General features: G+C 39.6%; 2 protein-coding genes, 1 non-coding gene and 1 pseudogene across 3 annotated transcripts; 3 read left to right on the forward strand and 1 right to left on the reverse strand.

The window, feature by feature from the left end:
* The first annotated feature begins 3,312 nt into the window (after window positions 1-3,312).
* On the forward strand, window positions 3,313-4,167 carry LOC118706505 (olfactory receptor 7A10-like). The gene is made up of 2 exons (XM_045573541.1): window positions 3,313-3,667; window positions 3,953-4,167. Exons 1-2 carry the CDS (start codon window positions 3,313-3,315, stop codon window positions 4,165-4,167), a joined length of 570 nt encoding a protein of 189 aa, XP_045429497.1.
* A 5,857-nt stretch (window positions 4,168-10,024) lies between these two features.
* LOC118706621 lies at window positions 10,025-10,131 on the forward strand. The gene has a single exon (XR_004984077.1). It is a non-coding gene; the product is annotated as a U6 spliceosomal RNA (small nuclear RNA).
* A 3,529-nt stretch (window positions 10,132-13,660) lies between these two features.
* On the reverse strand, window positions 13,661-17,832 carry LOC118706506 (annotated as a pseudogene).
* Window positions 17,833-20,603: 2,771 nt separating this feature from the next.
* LOC118706507 (olfactory receptor 7A10-like) lies at window positions 20,604-21,458 on the forward strand. The gene is made up of 2 exons (XM_045573542.1): window positions 20,604-20,958; window positions 21,244-21,458. Exons 1-2 carry the CDS (start codon window positions 20,604-20,606, stop codon window positions 21,456-21,458), a joined length of 570 nt encoding a protein of 189 aa, XP_045429498.1.
* The last annotated feature ends 224 nt before the right edge of the window (window positions 21,459-21,682 follow it).

Consider the following 21,682-nt stretch of genomic DNA (forward strand, 5'->3'; position numbering starts at 1 on the left):
GTACTTGAGGTTGACTTTAATAAACCCGGGCATAGGGAGAGTTATATTGGGAGGAAAGTCAGGATGGTGGATAGGTCTGACAGCTACATCAGCCAGGGTCTGGGGAGACAGAGCAGAGGCTATGTCATATAGATTTCTTGGACCTTCCCACAAAAAACAAAAAACAAAAACAAAATAAAACAAAACACAAAAACAAAAACAACAACAACAAGAAGCTAGATTTAACTTACTTTTTTAATTTTGCAAATTTGTATCTGATTTACTTACTCTTCATGTCTGAATTTACACACTTAAATCAGGGGTCAGCAAAGTACTCCCCAAGAGCAAATCCCACCCACAGCCTGTTTTTGTAAAGAGGTTATTTTAGTAGGCTGATGGTAGCCCCGTAAAGATATGTCTACATTCTAACCCCCAGTATCTGTAAATGTGACCTTATTTGAAAAATAGCTCTTTATAGATATAATTCAGGAACTCAAGATGAAATCATCCTGGATTAGCCAGGTGGACCCTAAAACCAATGACCAGGCTCCTTAGAAGATACAGAGTGGAGAGGCACAGAGAAAAGCAGACCATATGTCTCCTGAGATTGGAGTGATGCGGCCACAAAGCCCAGGGAAGCTTGGAGGCACTAATAGCAGGACGAGGCAAGGGGCTCAGTCTCCCTTAGAGCCCCTGCAGAGAGGGCAGCCTTCCTGACATCCTGAGAGAAGACTTCTGGGATCGGGAACCTGATGAAATAAATAAATAAATAAAAAGGTTGTTTTAATCCACCCCGGTTTGGGCTTAGTTGTTATAGAATCCATAGAAAATTAATACCTACAGCCAAACTTATCTGGGTGGGTATTTTGTATCTATAAAATGACTATTGTATCTATAAAATAAGATACAATACACTACAGTGTATTGTATCTTACTTTACACTATACTTACACTTACACTTACTTTCACACTAAAGTTGAGTAGCTGCAACAGAGCACTGATGGTCCAATAATAGTTCTTTACAAATATGTCTAGTTCTTTACAAATATGTTTGGCAGTGATTGCTCTAAGTCACTCTCAGGTACTGGTTTTGTATTTGAAGTATTCTTTCCTGTCATAAGGAAATGGTCCGAATAGCCTCGATGGCCAGGAAAAAAATATGTAACTAAGTGAGTTTAAAGATTGAATGCCTTTATCCCAGATAAAAAAAATTGGATAATTGGATCTAGGGAACTTGCACAAAGACATCCCACTTCAGCAGTACTTTGCTCCCCATCAAGTGCATCTTCAGAATTGATCTCTGGTTTTCAAAGTTGAGGCCAAGGGGGAGTTTCTGCGAGGTTCCTGTTTGGTCAGGGACATCACTAAATCTCTGGGTCAGACACTCCATGTGACTCACAGCAGCTCAGAAGCTCGTGACGTTATCCAGGCCATGTGTCCTGCATGAGCGCTTACATACACACCCTGGGGAGATGATGATTCCAGGGGAGGTGGACCCATCAGTAGGAAGGGAATATGCATCTGGCCCCCAAGGTGAACTCATGGAGATCAAAATGGCAGAAAAGTTGCCTTTTATTTATGGCCACTTGGTTTCAAGGGAGCTGAATTGCTCAGAGAACTGAGCAACAGTAACACAGTTCATTTAATGAGGAGCTCTGAGAATTCAGCCTCAGACCTCCCTCTGAAGACTCACCTGCAGCTCCTCAGCCATGGATAAGAGCATCCTCTCTGTGCCTCTCTAAGATGTTCACCTCCTCTGGAACCAGGACCTCACCCCCATTTCTTGCCCTTTCCATCTCAATTGTCCAAGGAAGGACCAGTAGAGCCAAGTCCAGTGAGTAATGCCATTGGGGGTGCTAGAGTCAGCACTGTGGGAAAGCATTGTGGGGAGAAGTAAAGCTTTCAATAACCGTGTCTTCTGGGGGAACAGTCAGGCTGATGAAATAGTGAAAGGGATGGACTCAAGATCCTGCATATATTTGGTGTCCTTAGGTCTGAAGGACTTTCTTGCAACTTATTCCTTCTCAATCTTTTTCTTCTCCCCATCTCAGAGCACAATCCCATGGCCTCTCTTCTCTCTGCTCAGTTCTCAGGATTCTTTCTATTTGAAAATTTGCATTTCCTTTTCTTTGTGAAGCATTGACAGAGTAAGGCAGCCTTGCAGAGTAGAAAAGCACTGACTTAGAGTCAGGGAGATGTGACTTCCAATTCACTCCCCTACAGCTAGTGCCTGTGAACCTGGGAACTCTTCTTACATTCTGTGGGTCTTTCTCTCATCAGCACAAGAGTGAGTAGAAGGAGATCTCTGAGAATGCTCATGGACCAGCAGGTGCCATGCATCAAGTGCCCAGGACCAGTGCACCTGGCTTTCTGCTGGGCTCTTCACTCTTATTATTTTCCCTCATTAGCAGGAACCTGCCTTTTAAACTGTTCTCCCATTTATTGCATTGAATTCCAGATTGTATTTACTGCCGCCTAAATTAAGACATGCCTTTCCATTGTGATCCACTATTTATGCACACACATATAGAAATACACACACACATAAACACGGACAAAGAGAACCATATACCCTCACTATGTTCGATGCACTCTAATATTTTCTTTTGTGCCTTCTTGACTCTATTCTATTTCACCATTCTGGGTCCTTTTGAAACTTCAATATCTAAAACAATTGTCATCTCAGGCCTTTTGCACTGCCTCTTTTCCTACCTAATTCCCACCCCAAATAGCCTCAGGTCTTCCACTCTGTCTTCCTTGAGGTTTCTGTTCAATTGTCATCTGGACTTAAAGGATCCATGAACATCCAGTATATATTAACACACATTTACTCTTTTATACCTACTTTTGTTTTTTATTCACATGACAACCATCTGACTTTTTATATGACATATCTGTTGTATATACATTCTTCTTATTATTATATTATAAGAATTTTGTTTCTTAGCATCCTATACACTTTCCATACAGGTGGAAACTATCAATAAATATTTCTCAAGTGCATGAAAGCATTCCTCATGAAAACAGTGTAATCCATGACCACCTTGGAAACAAAGATTGAGGAAGAGAGGAATTCCTAATCATAGATGTCATGGGGATGATATGTACACAAAGTAAATATTGTTGCTTTATTACAAAATGTAATTGTAGCATTTAAACTGTGCTTGTAATGGCCATTTGTGCAAAAACTAATCATGCTATTTCTTTTTCTTTTCTACTAGTCACCTCTACCCCATGGGACGTGGGAATGATACTCTGATTTCAGAATTTCTACTTCTGGGATTATCAGAAAAACCAGAACTGCAGCCCCTCATATTTGGGCTTTTCCTCTCCATGTACCTGATCACTGTGCTGGGAAACCTGCTCATCATCCTGGCTGTCAGCTCAGACTCTCACCTCCACACGCCCATGTACTTCTTCCTCTCCAACCTGTCCTTGGTAGACATCTGTTTCACCTCCACCACTGTCCCAAAGATGCTGGTGAACATCCAGTCACAGAACAAAGCCATCACCTATGCAGGCTGCATCACGCAGATGTATTTTTTTCTACTCTTTGGAGGACTGGATGACTTTCTTCTAGCTGTGATGGCCTATGACAGGTATGTGGCCATCTGCCACCCCTTGCACTATATGGTTATCATGAACTCCCGGCTCTGTGGACTACTGGTTCTAATGTCTTGGATCATGGGTACCCTGAATTCCTTGTTACAAAGTTTAATTGTCTTGCCATTGTCCTTCTGCACAAACTTGGAAATCTCACATTATTTTTGTGAACTCAAAGAGGTGCTCCAACTTGCCTGTTCTGACACCTTTCTTAATAACATGGTGCTGTATTTTGTATCTGTGTTACTGGGTGGTGGTCCCCTGGCTGGCATCATTTACTCTTACTCTAAGATAGTGTCCTCCGTACGTGCAATCCCATCGGCTCAAGGGAAGTATAAGGCATTTTCTACGTGTGCATCTCACCTCTCAGTTGTGTTCTTATTTTATGGAACAAGCCTAGGAGTGCATCTCAGCTCTGCTGCTACCCACAGCTCACACTCAAGTGCAGCAGCCTCAGTGATGTACACTGTGGCCACACCCATGCTGAACCCCTTCATATACAGTCTCAGGAACAAAGACATAAAGAGGGCCTTGAAAGGATTCTATGGAATGGCAAGTACAATGGGGACAATCATCCAGGAGTAAAAAGTGCCCTTGGTTTTGGGGCTACAGAACTAAAAACCGGAAATTGTGACTCTTAAATCACATTGTGATTTTTAGGCTTGCTCCTTTTTTTTTTTTTTTTTTTTCAAAAAGAAAGGGAAAGGGAGAGAGAGATGGAAAAATCAATGAGGCGAGTTTCATATTGATAGGCTGGCTCCTACATACTCCTGGTAAATGAACCTACTACGTAGCATGTGTCCAGACCAGAAATCCAATGGTCACCTCCTGCTTCATAGTTCCATGCTCAACCTCTGAGAATTACAGGCCAGGCCAGACTTACTGCTTTTATTTTTGTCCTTGAATTTCCTTTGTTTGTTTCAACTTCTCTATACACTTTATGTAACCATTTTATTAAGCTTCCTGCTTTGTCTGTTATATAGAAAGTTTCCCCTTTGTCCCTTTTTAATCTTCACAATGTTTTATCCAACGTTGGTCCGAAATAGTGAGAAGTTTTTATTTACTTCACCAGAAACATTGATGTCTAAAGAAAAATTTCTTCCCAAGTGACGTATGTTAGTATAAGGAATTTGTTCTCTTTTGTAGGTAGAACAGTAATAACTGGTATTACTCATGTAAAAAAAATTGCACTTGACTACCTAATTCATAGGTAGTCAAGTGCAATTCATGTCATAAAATATTTTTATGCCATAAAATATTTTTTAAAATTTCTTTATTGATTAATGTATCACATATTTATCCTCATCCCCCGTATTCTCATCCCAAGCCCTTCCCCACATATGCCCCCACCCCCCTGTTGTTTGTGACCACTGGTTAGGTTTATATGCATGCATACAAGTCTCTCCCTTCCCCTACCTCTCCTACCTTCCCTCTGAGGTTTGACAGTCTGATCAATGCTTCTCTGTCTCCAGGTCTGTTTTTGTTCATCAGTTTATGATCATTCCCCCAAACTGGTATTAAGTGCTACAGGAAAAACAAAATCTAAACATTAGCTACTGAGGACCTATAGACCTGGAGGTCAATCCAGAAACACTGCCACCCAAGGGTTGAATCATAAATTGACTCTTCTGTAAACACAAATAAAGGAGTATAAGAAATAAAGACCTACTTCCTGCTTGAAAATCAGGACTGTGGCCTACAACTCTGAGGAGCAGTGGAATGCAGGGAGCTTCAGTACTGTCCTGACTAGGAGACAGGCGTGCCAAACAGAACAGTAGAGGGAGTGAATGACCTTCACTACTGCACATTTTTATTTTTATTTCATTTTTTACTTAAGAAATAATATATTTTTACTTTTCCCCTCACTTGATTTTACCTTTTAAATTATTAAATTTTTATTTTCAATCAGTATTATAACTACTACTATTTTATCGTTTTTAAAATAAGTGTCATTTTAAAAAAGTGTCATTTTATTTTACTTTGGGATTACTGTTCTACATTTTATTTTCACCTTTTCTTTAGCATCATTTTACTCTATTTCAACTTTACCTTTATACCAACACTCTCTTCCTCACTTTCCCCTTTTGTTGTGCTGTTTATCTTACCCTATTCCTGCTTTAGATTTTCCCTGTTCCTTCTTTTGACCCCTGTTAAAATTTCACCCTACTTACATATCTAATTTCCAATCCCCTTCCCTAAGTCCATACACATGTCTCTCTTCTCTTTCTTCACTATCCCCAATTTTTTTTCTTTCTCTCTGTCCTTTTGTTGTGGTTTGCTTGATTGTTGATTATATCAGTTTCTTTATGCTTGTTTGTGAGATTGTTTTGCTTTTTCATTTTTTTTTGTTTTTGTGTGTTTTTTGTTTATGTTTTTTCTTGCCTTGCTTGATATTAGTTGTTGTTTGTAGTTTGCATTCATCTCTAGGTATTTGTTGTTGGCATTGGTTGGTATTAGTAGCTATTCTACTGGAGTTTTATCCCCATATAGTTTCCCCCCTCTTCTTACTTGTTCTCTTTCTTTTCTCTCTTACTTTTTTTCCTTTTCCCAATTTCATTTTTGCACTCTTTTTTTTTCTTCTTCTTTCTTTCTCATCCTCTAATTCGCCTTTCTCTGGTGGTCACATTTATTGGGGTTATTAACAGTGTGAATACATTTGTGTTCAGTGCCTTGTGGGTAGATCCCAAGAAAGTAAAAACACCAATCAGAAAGAATATATGCACCTGTATGTTCATAGCAGCACAATTCACCATAGGTTAGATTTGGAAACAGCCTAAAGGCCCAACAGCAGGTGAGTGTATTAGAAAACTGGTATATCTATGCAATGGAATACTATGCTGCTATAAAAAGAAGGAATTCTTACCATTTGCAGCAGCATGGATGGAACTGAATAGCATTATGTATGCTAAGTGAAAGAAGCCAGGCAATGAAATAAAAATACCACATGATCTCACTCATTTATGGAAAATGAAGAACATTATAATCTGATGAATAAAAAGATAGATACAGAGACAGTGAAACATCAAAAACAGTCTGTCAAATTACAGCTGGAAGGCTGGGGAGTGTTGGGGAGGGGGGAAAAGAGATCAACCAAAGAACTTATATGCATGCATATAAGCACAATCAATGGACAGAATACTCTGGGTTGGGGATGGGTGGGATGAGGACATGTGACAGGGGTTAGAGGAGGCTGGGGAAGGTCAATGGGGAAAGAGAGAAGATATATGTACTACTATATGTAATACTTTAAACAATAAAAATAAATAAATAAATAAATAGATAAATAAATAATAGGTTTAGAGACAAAAATTGACAAAGGGCCTGAATAAACACTTCTCAAAAGAGAAATAACAATGGCCATTAGACATATTAAAATCCTCAAGGTCACTAACCATCAGAGAGATACAAATTAAAACAATAATGAGGTGTTACTTCTCATCTGTCAGAATGGGCACCATTAACAAATCAACAAACAACAATTGCTGGCAAGGATATGGAAATAGAGGAACCCTAGAATACTGCTGGTTAGAATGCATTCTTTTGCAGAGATTATGGAAAATAGTATGGAATAAAAATCAAACGGTTGTTTAACCCAGAGATCCCACTTCTGGCAATATAGCCTAAGAATTCTCAAACACTAAATTAGGAAGAATATATGCACCCCTATGTTCATATTTATTGACTATAGCTTAGGTCTGGAAAGAACCCAAAAGCCCATGAGCAAATGAGTGAAGGAAAAAGCTGTAGTTCATTTACACAATGGAATACTAAGTAGCTGTTAAAAAGCTACCTCTTACCCTTTATGATAGCATGGGTGTACCTGGAAACTATAATGCTAAGTGAAATAAACCATCCAGAGAAAGAAAAATATTACATAAACTCACTATATGTGGAATATAATGAGCAAAATAAACTGATTAACAAAATAGGCCCACAGACATTGGATACATAGCACAGACTGATACATGACAGAGGAGGTGGAATTGGGAAGACAAGAAGGAATTAACCAAATATGTGTACATTTGCATAACCCATGGACATCAACAATAATGTGGGAAAGGCCTGGGGTGGGGGCAAAGAAGAGAATGGGGGACATTGGGAATACTGTGAACAATAAAAAGATATCTTCATATAAAGCAATGATTGACTTTTTTTTTCATGGAAAATTCTAGCTTAGGAGATGACTGCTTACTACAACCTCCTTTCAGTTAGAAAGTTTTAATTTCAGACCATTTTATGTGGTTGTATTAGGTTTCTGTTTTTTTAAGGCTACTAAAATATACTCCCCTCCCCCATGCCTGGTGAGCTTTTCAGTTTTTGTATGTGGTGTGTTTTTTTGTTTTTTTGTTTTTTGTTTTTGTTTTTTGTTTTCCACATGACAAAATTTGGAAGAGGATAATTATTTTTCTTAGGGCTATGAAGGAATCATAACTGTAGACAGCATTGGAATTTTCAAGCAGAAAGGGAAATAGAATTCATTAGAAAGAATACACTGCCATGACATGTTTGGCTCAGTGGATAGAGCGTCGGCCTGTGGACTGAAAGAACCCAGGTTCCATTCTTGTCAAGGTCATGTACCTTGGCTGCAGACACATCCACAGTGGGAGGTGTGTGGGAGTCAGCTGGTCAATATTTCTCATCAATGTTTCTAACTCTCTATCCCTCTGTAAAAAATCAATAAAATATATTTAGAAAAATACACTAAACAATCACTGACCCTAATGCAAAAAATCCCCTTATATATGAATATCAGAGTTCCATACTTTGCTGAGTACAGCATGAAAAGCAATACTTTGGAAGATTAAAAATGGCAGCAGAGTAGGATGCTGCTGCATGGATATGCTCCCAGGATCAAACTGGAATTATAACTGAAATACGGGAAGGCTTCCCTGAATAATCAATGGAAAACTCACAGGGGAGAACCCTGATACTCAAGGACAGAAGGTGGAGACCTTATAGAGACTGGTAGGAGAGGTGGAGGCATGAAAGTTCTTGCTGGGCACCCATAGATGGCAACTGAATTTCTGAAAAGATATCTAAGCTGTGGGGCATGCCACCAAGAGCTCTGGGATCTAATCCTGAAGCTGGGCTCCCCAAAGGAGAGCAGAAAACTGAGGGTATGTTTCAATTAGTAATTTTACTGGGGACGTAGCACAGGTGACCTAGGGCTCCTCAGCCACCTAGTGGACTTATACGGAGTTGCCAAGGTACTTACACGTGACAGAGCATAAATTTAAACACTAGGAGACAAATATTAATTGCACTAATCACACATGATTTATTTACCTAATGTTTGGTGGGTTCTAGAACTCGGCAAGCCACCCGGAGATCCACAGTAAAAGACACACACAGGACACAGTTGCAGCTGCAGCTCGTTGGTCGAGGCCTGGAGGTTCACTGATCAAAGAGAGTCGGTTGAACTCAAAGAGAGCTCTAGCAGAACTCTGAGCAGGAGTGGAAGGGGGAGCAGAGAGCGACTGTCAGTGGGGGAGCCTTCGGGAGTCTCTGGTTGATGCCTCTAACATTGCTTCTTTTATAGCCATTTCTGGGCCTTCCTCTGTTCTCTGTAGGTGTCACCAGTGGGTCTTCAGTGTGTCTTATCAGTGGGTCTCAGGCTTGTAATGGTTCTGGTTCCAGGCGGGAGTTGCTGGGAGTTGCCCAGTTATTGGGGCGTTCACCCAGTTACGAGGGCATTCCCACAGTTACTAGGTATAATATTCACTCTTAAATATAACAGATTAATATATTAGGTATTGAATTATATAATGCTAAATGTTAACACACTTCACGATTATAACAGGGCATGTTATAACATCTATCTGTGACAAGCAGTGGGGCAAGATGTGTTAAGGAGTAGCAGCTGAAAATTAGAAAAGAACCCACAAGTGGAGACTTGGCGGATAGAGCTCAGAAGCCAGACACCCTAAGTTTCCTGGGCTGAGCCATTCCCTCACACATCAGAAGACATATTTCCCACAGAGACATCAGCCTCACCTGGGGGAAAGACAGTGGATACACCCTATTGGAAAACACCTTGTCCTGAGGCCACTTAAGACATTAGATGTAACAATTAGACTTCAGGCAGAAGCAACTGCTCCACTCTGTTGCAAAAACTGTCACCACAACTGAGGACAATTGCTTAGGGGCAATTCATGTCAGAATCCAGTTAATCTATAGAAAGGGGAGATCTCTGGAGGCTTTGAGTGCCTGATTTAATTAATCAAAAACAGCCTTTAACATCATCCTGCACTAAAGATTGAGAGATATAGAGGATCTACCTAAAACATAATCACAAACCCAAACAGCAAACAAAATGAGGAAACAAAAACAACCCCCAAATGAAAGAACTAGCCCATTCTACAGAAGAAGAGATAAATGAAGCAGAGGTAAGAAATTTATCTGAAACAGAGCTCAGAGTAATGATGTTAAAAATGCTCAATAGGTGCTCGCTTCGGCAGCACATATACTAAAATTGGAACGATACAGAGAAGATTAGCATGGCCCCTGTGCAAGGATGACACGCAAATTCGTGAAGCGTTCCATATTTTTAGAGACCAAAGAAACAATACATAAGATCAACAAAACCAAGAGCTGGTTCTTTGAAAGGATAAACAAGATAGATGAACCTCTAGCCAGGCTAACCAAGAAACAAAGAGAGAGGACCCAAATAAACAAAATCAGAAATGAAAGAGGTAAAATAACAACAGACCCCGCCGAAATACAAAGGATTGTTACAAAATACTATGAACAACTCTATTCCAACAAACTGAACAACCTGGAGGAAATGGACATATTCCTAGAGAAATACAACCTTCCAAAACTCAATGAGGAAGAATCTATAAATCTCAATAGAACAGTAACTTGGGAAAAAATGGAAACAGTCATCAAAAAGCTTCCAGCAAACAAAAGCCCAGGGCCAGATGGCTTCACAGGAGAGTTTTACCAAACATTCAAGGAAGAATTAAAACCTATCCTCCTCAAACTATTCCAAAAAATCCAAGAGGAAGGAACACTTCCAAACTCCTTTTATGAAGCCAGCATCACCCTAATACCAAAACCGGATAAAGACAACTCAATGAAAGAGAATTTACAGGCCAATATCCCTCATGAACATAGATGCCAAAATCCTCAACAAAATTCTAGCAAATTGGCTCCAGCAGAGCATCACAAAGATCATACACCACGAACAAGTAGGATTTATTCCAGGAATGCAAGGATGGTACAATATCCGCAAATCAATAAACGTGATGCATCACATAAACAAACTGAAAGATAAAAATTATATAGTCATATCAATTGATGCAGAAAAAGCATTTGATAAAATCCAACACCCTTTCCTGATAAAAACTCTCAACAAGGTGGGAGTAAAAGGATCATACCTCAACATAATAAAAGCTATATATGATAAACCCACAGCCAACATCATACTCAATGGGCAAACACTAAAACCATTCCCCCTAAGAACAGGAACAAGACAGGTTTGCCCACTCTCACCGCTCCTGTTTGACATAGTACTGGAAGTACTAGCCATTGCAATTAGACAAGAAGAGGATATAAAAGGCATCCAAATTGGAAAAGAAGAAGTAAGGTTATCCTTAATTGCAGATGTCATGATATTGTACATAAAAAAACCCAAAAGACTCCATTAAAAAACTAACTGACTTAATAAATGAATTTGGCAATGTAGCAGGATACAAAATTAATGCCAAGAAATCTATGGCATTTCTATTCTCCAATAGTGAACTTGCTTAAACAGAGACTAAAAAGGCAATCCCATTTACCATCGCACCAAAAAAATTAAGATACTTTGGAATAAACTTAACTAAGGAGGTAAAAGACCTATGCACGGAAAACTACACAACACTGAAAAAAGAGATAGAGGAAGATGTAAACAGATGGAAGAACATACCATGTTCATGGATTGGTAGAATCAACATCATCAAAATGTCCATACTTCCCAAAGCAATCTATAGGTTCAATGCACTCCCAATTAAAATACCAACGGCATATTTCACTGACCTAGAAAAAGCTCTTCAAAAGTTCATTTGGAACAATAAAAGACCCCGAATAGCCACAGCAATCCTGAGAAAGAAGAGTAAAGTAGGAGGGATCTCAATACCAGATTTCAAGCTGTATTACAAAGCCACTGTTCAGAAAACAGCCTGGTACTGGCACAAGAACAGACATATAGATCAATGGAATAGAATTGAGAACCCAGATATCAACCCAAATCACTATGCTCAGTTAATATTTGACAAAGGAGGCACAAATATACAATGGAGCCAAGACAGTCTCTTCAATAAATGGTGTTGGGAAAATTGGACAGATACATGCAAAAGAATGAAACTGGATCACCAACTTACACCATACACAAAAATAAACTCAAAATGGATACAGGACTTAAACATAAGACAGGAAACCATAAAAATACTAGAGGCATCCACAGGCAGCAAAATCTCAGACATATGCCAAAAGAACTTCTTCACTGATACTGCCCCTATGGCAATGGAAGTTAAAGAGAAAATAAACAAATGGGACTACATCAAAATAAAAAAGCTTTTTTACAGCAAAAGAAACCATCAACAAAACAACAAGAAAGCCCTCTGTATGGGAGAACATATTTGCAAATGTTATCACTGATAAAGGTTTAATCTCCAACATCTAGAGACAGCTTATATAACTTAATAAAAGAAAGATAAATGACCCAATTAAAAAATGGGCAATGGATCTAAATAGAATCTTCTCAAAAGAAGACAGAAGGATGGCCAAGAGGCACATGAAAACATGCTCAAAGTCACTAATTGTCCGAGAGCTGCAAATCAAAACAACAATGCGGTACCATCTCACACCTGTCAGAATGGCCAACATCAACAAATCAACAAACGACAAGTGTTGGCGAGGTTGAAGAGAAAAAGAAACCCTCGTGCACTGCTGGTGGGAATGCAGACTGGGGCAGCCACTGTGGAGAACAGTATGGAGCTTCCTCAAAAAATTGAAAATGGAACTCCCATTTGACCCAGTAATCCCACTCCTAGGAATATATCCCAAGAAGCTAGAAACATCAATCAGAAAGGATATATGCACCCCTATGTTCATAGCAGCACAATTTACAATAGCTAGGATTTGGAAACAGCCTAGGTGCCCCTCAGCAGATGATTGGATCCAAAAACTATGGTACATTTACAAAATGGAATATTATGCTGCCATAAAAAAGAAAAAAATTCTCATCGTTTGTAGCAACCTGGATGGAATTGGAGAACATTATGCTGAGTGAAATAAGCCAGTCAATAAAAGAGAAATACCACATGACCTCACTTATTTATGGATGATAAAGAACATTATAAACTGAAGAACCAAAAGATAGATTTAGAGACAGTAAAGCAACAAGCAGACTGTCAAATTACAGCAGGGAGGTTGGGGAGGTCTGGGGGAGATAAGAGATCAACCGAAGGACTTGAATACATGCATATAAGTAAAACCAATGGACACAAAAGTCTGGGGAAGGAGGGTATGTACGGGAGGGGGGCATTGTTATATGTACAAAAAAATAATTTAATAAAAACACATATTAAAAAAAGAAAAAAATGCTCAATAGTAAGATAAAATATATAATAACTATGAAAAAGAACAGTCTGAGAAAAAGAATGATTTAACACAAATAAAAAAGAAACATTGAAAGAAATTCAACTGAAGGACTTGTATACATGCATATAAGTACAACCAATGGACACAAAACTCTGGGGAGGGAGGGTATATACTGGAGGGGGGGCATTGGTATATATACAAAAATAATAATTTAATAAAAAAGTATAATATACAAAAAAAAGAAAAGAAATGCACAGCATATTAGGGGAAGCTGAGGATTGAATCAGTAAATAAGAAGACAGAGTTGAAATATCACAGAATTAGAGAACCAAAAAGAAAAAGAAAAACACAATTAAGAAACAGAAGGAAAGCTTAAGGGAGTTGTGGGACAATGTGAAACCTAACAATATTAAAATAGCAGGTGTGCCAGAAGAGGCAGAAATGGATAAAGGAATAGAAAAGGTATATGAAGAAGTAATGGTAGAAAACTTCCCTAACCTGGTAAAGGAAAAAGTCACACAAGTTCAGGAGACACATAGAACCCCAAATGAGAAGAACCCAAACAGACTCACACCCAGACACATTCTATATAATAAAAGGCTAATATGCAAATCAACTGAACAGCAGAACTACTGGTCGCTATAATGTGCACTGACCACCAGGGTGCAGATGCTTAACACAGGAGTTGCCTTCTGTTGGTCAGTGTGTGGGCCTCTAGTAAAAATCAAAACTAAATAAAAAGAAAATGCAATACTTTGCACAGTAACAAAATTCGTGCTTAACAATTTTGCCTCTTCATATTTTAGGTCATCTCTGAAATTAAACCCATATTAGAATAATTAATAAAAACTTGCCTTTCTATATAGACTTCACTAGTAGATATACATTAGATAGTCAATTTTTGTCAGTGTCTATAGTAGGAATTGAAGACAATGAGCATCATAAAGCCGGGAGACCATTTATAAAGCAGAATAGCATGTTTGTAGTGTAATTGCCTGACACTGAACATTTAATTTCCAAGGCATTCATTTGAAAGATAACCATGTTGAATAAACATATGTCCACCTCTGTGGCAGGGCTATGAGATAAGCAACGTGGCCAACTACTGGTCCAGGAAGTCCTCTTTATGGAAATCTCTGGATAACATAGATAACTGTCCTCATGAGGGACTCTCCTTTTCACTTTTCACATGCTAACACCAGCGCTTAAGTTTTAATTTCACCAAGAAAGAGTGAAAATTTGAAATTCAATGTATCCTGCCTTGGACTATAATAGATGCAGAGACCACAGTTGTGTTTTCTCTTCCTTTTCCCCCTCTCTTCTACCTTCTCCTCCCTCTATCTCTTCCTTCTCCTCATTCTCATCTTTCTTCCACCGCCTGCTCCCTCACTCCCCATGACCTCCTGTGTGGACTTTAGGCAGGGTGTATGAGCAGGATTTGTGAGCAATGGACCTTGCTTTTACCAGGTTCTCTGAAGATTGCTGCTTGTGTGCATGTTGCAATCATAATAAGAACCACAAGGGCTGGTCCAGGCACAACAAAGGCTCAGGTCAGTTCATAAGAATTCAAGGCCCCTCGGGAATGCCCCAGCCATTTATAATGAATATTTTTTGTATCAGTTGCCTGAGACTTACATGGAACATCATTTAAAATCTACATTTTTAGGAAGAGATGATGATGGAAAAAATGAATGACAGATACAAAGTGAAAACTGGTTTCATATTTTCCTGTAAAATATAATTAAATTAAAGTCCTTAGATGCCACATGTAGTCTTGTCCATATGAGTAATAAACTGGGACTATTTTTTTTTTTCCTCAGGAAAACTAGAGGAGAAGAGGTTAGCCTAATATTTGTCACTTTAGAAGAAATTATTTTAGAGAAATCTAACTTGTACAATGAAAGATTTGGAAATTTCTAAATGTTACTGATCCAATGCTGAGAAAATCTTTGAGGTTGTATAAAAACTTTAAAAACAGAAAACTCTATATATTATAGCAGAAGCTTAATAAAGTGAGTAACTTATATAGAGAAGCTGAATACAAAACAGGGACATGCCTGGGAATAAAGAGAAAGAACCAGTTCTCTTCCACATGATCAATCACAGCTTCTGGTTTCAAGGGGTTGAGCCATGCAGCCAAGGGAACTTATTTAGCCCAGAACAAGTGACTTTTCATACCTGCCATCCCCAAGAAACAACTCAGCAACACCTTTATGTCTTTGTTCCCGAGACTGTAGATGAACTGATCAGCAAAGGTGTGACCACAGCGTACATCACTGAAGCGACTGAACTTAACTGTGAGCTGTGGATAGGAGCAGAGCTGAGATATATGCCTAGGATGGTACAATAAAATGAGGAGACTACTTACAGGTGAGATGCTCAAGTAGAAAATGCTTTATATTTCCCTGAACTGATGACATTCTACATAAGGAGTACAATCTTTTAGATCCCAGCTTGGGATCACCAGCCAACAGCCCAGTTGTAAAATACATCACAGTGTCATTAAGGAAGGTGTCAGAACAGGCAAGTTTGATCATCTGATTAACTTCACAGAAAAATTGGGGGATTTCTAATTTCACAGGGAAGGACAGTCTCAATATCATTAAGCTATGCAACAAGGAATTCAAAACACTAATAATCAGGACAACAGAGCCAGAAGTTCATGAGGACTATGTAATGCACTGGGTTGCAGATGGCGACATGCCTGTCATAGGCCATCACAATTAGAAGGTAGGTGTCCCAACCTTCAAAGAGTGTGATAAAATACATCTGGTTAACGCAGCCTCTATAAGTGATGACTTTTCTCTGTGTCTGGATGTTCATGAGCATCTTTGGGATAGTGGTGGATGTGAAACAGTTGTCTACTAAGGTCAACTTGTAGAAGAAGCAGTACATGGTGTGTGGAGGTGGGAGTCTGGGCTGACAGCCAGGATGATGAGCAGGTTTCTGAGCAAAGTGATCAGGTACATGGAGAGGGGAAAATCCAAATATGAGGGGCTGCAGTTCTGGGTCCTCTGAAAGTTTCAGAAGAAGAAATTCTGAAGTTGGGATATCATTGCCTTATACCATGTGGTAGTGGTCAAAACAAGGAAAAAAAAATAATATGATCACTTTTACACATGCTGGTATTAACAGAGTGAAATGCTAGAATTTATCTTTTTATGTTTTTCTGTCAAGAAATTAATTACTTATATTGAGTATGTCACCTTTAAGGGGTCTGCTTTGCTAACTATAGTTAGGAATTCTTGTCCTACACTCAGTTTACCCTTAAGAGGTCATGTGATATATGGTCTTAATGAAAAATTCTTTTATACATTTGAGGAATTTGCTAAGTACTGACTATCTTCTAGGGTAAGAGTATAGAATGCTGAGAAATAAAATTTTTTACAATCCAATGATGGAAAAAGAATATAAATTAACAACTAGAAAAACATATGCACTGTCGGATAGTAACAGATTCTATGAAAAAGAAAAACAAGCATAAAATAATCTGAATGGAGATGATGTATTTTAATGAGAGTTCAGAAAGACCTGAAAAGTGATATTTGACCAGAGTTGTAGAGGAAGTCAGAGTGGGAATCATGAAGTTATCGGGGGGAAGTGAGTGCCCTGCTGTGGGAAGAGCCAGTGCAAAGACCCGGAGGGTGGCATCTGTTTCAGATATTCAGGCCTTCAACCCAGGTATGAGCCTTGACCACGGATCTAACCCTGACCTTTTGGTTCATGGGTTAATGCTCAGTCACTGAATAGCACTGGCTGCTCAATGCCTTCTTGTTTTTACAACTAGACTGATCAAAATGACTTCTTAGTTGCAATAGCCTTCTGATGCCTTTTAGGTAGCCAATTTTTTTCATCTCAGAATGTGATTATTTTAATTTACCCAAGACATTAGCCTACTATTGCTTTTTCTCCTTTGGTTGCATTGGTTTGAAATTTCAGAACAGTGATGACATACATGATAGTAGCAGGCATTTGTTCTCTGTATGACATTCAAGCAGATTTCTTAAGTATTTTTTGGTCAGGTCTGATAGAGCCTCATGGCTTTCATGGGTGGACTGCTTCTGTTTATAATTTAAATCAGGTAGTCTGCACTCCTTACACTATCCTATAGATGTGAAGGGTGCCTTCATAAGAGAATTGCTTGTTAGGTTACTGGGACCATCAGCAGAAACCAAGGACAGCTCCTGGCTGAGCCTCCATTTAGCTAAGTTCTCCTAGAGCTAAGTTTTGAGGTACTTCAGGTTGACTGTAATGGACACTGGCATAAGAAGAGTTATACTGGGAGGAAAGTCAGGATGCTGAATGGGTCTGGCAGTTACATCAGCCAGGGTCGGGGGAGACTGAGCAGAGCCTGTGTGATATAAATCTACTGGAGCTTCCTACTAGCAGAAAAGAATTCAGATTTAACTTTTTAAAAAATATGTTTTTATTGATTTCAGAGAGGAACGGAGAGGAAGATAGGAACATCAATCATGAGCGGGAATCATTGATTGGCTGCCTTCTGCACATTAGACTGAGCCCCAATTCAGGCTTGTGCCCTTGACTGGAATTGAACCTGGAATCTTTGGGTCCACAGACTGATGGTTTATCCACTGAACAAAACCAGCTAAGGCTAACCTTTTCTTATAATTTTACAAATTTGTGTCTGATTTACTTACTGCCCATGTCTGAATCTACACACTTAAATCAGGGGTCAGCAAAGTACTTCCCAAAGAGCAAATCCCACCCACAGCCTGTTTTTAGAAAGAGGTTTTATTAATAAGGTGATGGTAACCCTGTAAGGATATATCTGCATTGTAAGCCCCAGTAACTGTAAATGTGATCTTATTTGAGAAATGACTCTTTAGAGATAAAATTAAGGATCTCAAGATGAAAACATCCTGGATTAGCCACTTGGACCCTAAAACCAATGAACAGGCTCCTTATAAGATACAGAGTGGAGAGGCACAGAGAAAAGCGGACCATATGTCTCCTGAGATTGGAGTGATGCAGCCACAAAGCCCAGGGAAGCTTGGAGGCACTAATAGCAGGACGAGGCAAGGGGCTCAGTCTCCCTTAGAGCCCCTGCAGAGAGGGCAGCCTTCCTGACATCCTGAGAGAAGACTTCTGGGATCGAGAACCTGATGAAATAAATTCGTGTTGTTTAAGCCACCCAGCTTGGACTTAGTTGTTACAGAAGGCACAGAAAATAAACACATATAGCCAAGCCACTCTGTGTATTTCCTACGTTTGCTTTCTCTCTACAATGACAAAGTTAAGTAGCTGCAACAGAGCACTGATGGCCCAATAATAATGTTTATCTAGTTCTTTACTAATATTTTTGGTAGTAACTTCTCAAAGTCACTATTTAGGTACTCGTTTTATATTCAAAGTACTCATTTCTGTCATAGATAAATACAATACTATGAATAGCCTCAATGGCCAATATATATATTCTGTGAGTTTCCTATTTAGAATGGATGTGATCAGGGACATCACTGAATCTCTGGGTCAGACACTCCATGTGACTCACAACAGCTCAGAAGCTCATGATGTTATCCTGTCCATGTGTCCAGCATGAGCGCTTACATACCTTGGGGAGATGTTCATTCCAGGGGAGGTGAACCCATCAGTAGGAATTGAATAGGCACCTGGAGTTGAATGTTCACCTCCAGATGAACCCACTGAGACCAAACTAGCAGAAGAGTTGCCTATTACTTATGGCCACTTGGTTTCAAGGGAGCTGAATTGCTTAGAGAAATAAGCAACAGTAAATCAGTTCATTTAATGAGGAGCCCTGAGAATTCAGCCTCAGACCTTCCTCTGCAGACTCACCTGCAGCTCCTCAGCCATGGATAAGAGCATCCTCTCTGTGCCTCTCTAAGATCTTCAGCTGCACTGGAACCAGCAGTTCACCTGCATTTCTTGTCCTTTCCACATCAATTTTCCAAGGTAGGAAGGACCAGTAGAGCCAAGTCCTGTGAGTGATGCTGTTGGTGGTGCCAGAGTGAGTAGTGTGGGAAAGCATCGTGGGTAGAAGTAAATCTTTTAATAACAGTGTCTTCTGGGGAACAGTCATGCTAAGGATATAGTGAGAGGGATGGACTCAAGATCCTGTATGTCTGGTGTCCTTAGCTCTGAAGGACTTTCTTGCAACTTATTCCTTCTCACCATCTCAGAGCACAATTCCATGGCCTCTCTCCTCCAACAGCCGAACCTGAACCCTCCCTTCTATCTGCTCAGTTCTCAGGATTCTTTCTACTTCAAAATTTGCATTTCCTTTTCTTTGTGAAGCATTGGCAGAGTGAGGCAGCCTTGCAGAGGAGAAAAGCACTGACTTAGAGTCAGGGAGGTGTGACTTCCAATTCACTCTCCTACAGCCAGTGCCTGATGGACCTGGGAACTCTTCTTATTGTACATTCTGTGGGCCTTTCTCTCATCAGCAGAGTGAGTAGAAGGAGATCTCTGAGAATGCTCACGGACCAGCAGGTGCCATGCATCAAGTGCCCAGGACCAGTGCACCTGGCTCTCTGCTGGGCTCTTCACTCTTATTATTTTCCCTCAATAGCAGGAAATAGCCTTTTAAACTGTTCTCAGATTTATTGCATTGAATTCTACATTGTATTTAGTGTTGCCCAAATTAATACATGCCTTTCCATTATGTTCCAGCAATTTTTGTGCGCATCACACACACACACACACACACACCTGAACAAAAAGAACTATATATGCTCACTATGTATGATGCACTCTAATATTTTCTTTTTGTGCCTTCTTGACTCTATTCTATATCACCATTCTTGGCCCTTTTGAATCTTCAATACCTAAAATAATTGTCATCTCAGGCCTTTTGCACTGCCTCTTTTCCTACATAACCTCTACCCCAAATAACCTCATGTCTCCCACTCTGTCTTCCTTGAGGTCTCTCAATTGTCACCTTGTTTGTAGGGATCCCACCTACTCTTTTATACCTACTTTTGATTTTTATTCATATGACACCATCTGACTTTTTATATGACATGTGTTGTATATATATATTAATTATCATTGTATTATAAAAATTTTGTTTCTGAGCATCCTATATACTTTCCATACAGGTGGAAACTATCAATAAATATTTCCCAAGTGCATGAAGGCATTTCTCATGAAAACAGTGTAATCCATGACCACCTTGGAAACAAAGATTGAGGAAGTGAGGAATTCCTAATCAGAGATGTCATGGGGATGATATGTACACAAAATATATATTGTTGCTTTATTACAAAATGTAATTTTACCATTTAAACTGTGTTTGTAATGGCCATTTGTGCAAAAACTAATCATGCTATATATTTTTTTCTACTAGTCACTTCTATCCCATGGGACCTGGGAATGATACTGAGATTTCAGAATTTCTACTTCTGGGATTTTCAGAGGAACCAGAACTGCAGCCCCTCATATTTGGGCTTTTCCTCTCCATGTACCTGGTCACTGTGCTGGGAAACCTGCTCATCATCCTGGCTGTCAACTCAGACTCCCACCTCCACACACCCATGTACTTCTTCCTCTTCAACCTGTCCTTGGTAGACATCTATTTCACCTCCACCACCATCCCAAAGATGCTATGGAACATCCAGTCTCAGAGCAAAGCCATCACCTATGTAGGTTGCATCACACAGTTGTCTTTTTTTCTACTCTTTGGAGGACTGGATGACTTTCTTCTAGCTGTGATGGCCTTTGACAGGTATGTGGCCATCTGCCACCCCTTGCACTATATGGTCATCATGAACTCCCGTCTCTGTGGACTGTTGATTCTGGTGTCCTGGGTCATGAGTGCCCTGTGTTCCTTGTTACAATGTTTAATTGTGTTGCCATTGTCCTTCTGTACAAACTTGGAAATCCCGCACTATTTTTGTGAACTCAAAGAGTTGGTCCAACTTGCCTGTTCTGACACCTTTCTTAATAACATGGTGATGTATTTAGTATCTGTGCTCCTGGGTGTTGGTCCCCTGGCTGGTATCATTTACTCTTACTCTAAGATAGTGTCCTCCATACGTGCGATCTCATCAGCACAGGGGAAGTATAAGGCATTTTCTACCTGTGCCTCTCACCTCTCAGTTGTCTCCTTATTTTATGGTTCGAGCCTAGGTGTGTATCTCAGCTCTGCTGCTTCCCACAGCTCACACTCAGGTGCCATAGCCTCAGTGATGTTTACTGTGGTCACACCCATGCTGAACCCTTTCATCTACAGTCTCAGGAACAAAGACATAAAGAGGGCCCTGAAAAGAGTCTTGGGGATGGCAAGAACAAAGGGGACAATCATCTGGGGGTAAAAAGTGCCCTTAGTTTTGGGGCTACAGAAAACCAGAAATTGTGACTCTTTAATCCCTTTGTGAATTTTAGACTTGCTCCTTTTGTGTTTTTAAAAAAATGTATATTTATTTATTACAGAGAGGAAGAGAGAGGGAGAGAGAAATAGAAACATCAATGATGAGTGTATAATGTTGATAGGCTGCCTCCTGCATACCCCTTCCTGCTAAATAAACCCACTTACCTG

Source organism: Pipistrellus kuhlii, unplaced genomic scaffold (genome assembly GCF_014108245.1).
Source record: "Pipistrellus kuhlii isolate mPipKuh1 unplaced genomic scaffold, mPipKuh1.p scaffold_m20_p_52, whole genome shotgun sequence".
NCBI classification, from domain to species: Eukaryota; Metazoa; Chordata; class Mammalia; order Chiroptera; family Vespertilionidae; genus Pipistrellus; species Pipistrellus kuhlii.

Excerpts from the sequence above, each read along its gene's own strand:
- LOC118706505 (XM_045573541.1), top strand. The coding sequence starts at position 3,313 with ATGTACCTGATCACTGTGCTGGGAAACCTGCTCATCATCCTGGCTGTC. Across the intron at positions 3,668-3,952 it reads TCTAATGTCTTGGATCATGG|TTGTGTTCTTATTTTATGGA; the intron begins GTACCCTGAATT and ends CTCACCTCTCAG.
- LOC118706507 (XM_045573542.1), top strand. The coding sequence starts at position 20,604 with ATGTACCTGGTCACTGTGCTGGGAAACCTGCTCATCATCCTGGCTGTC. Across the intron at positions 20,959-21,243 it reads TCTGGTGTCCTGGGTCATGA|TTGTCTCCTTATTTTATGGT; the intron begins GTGCCCTGTGTT and ends CTCACCTCTCAG.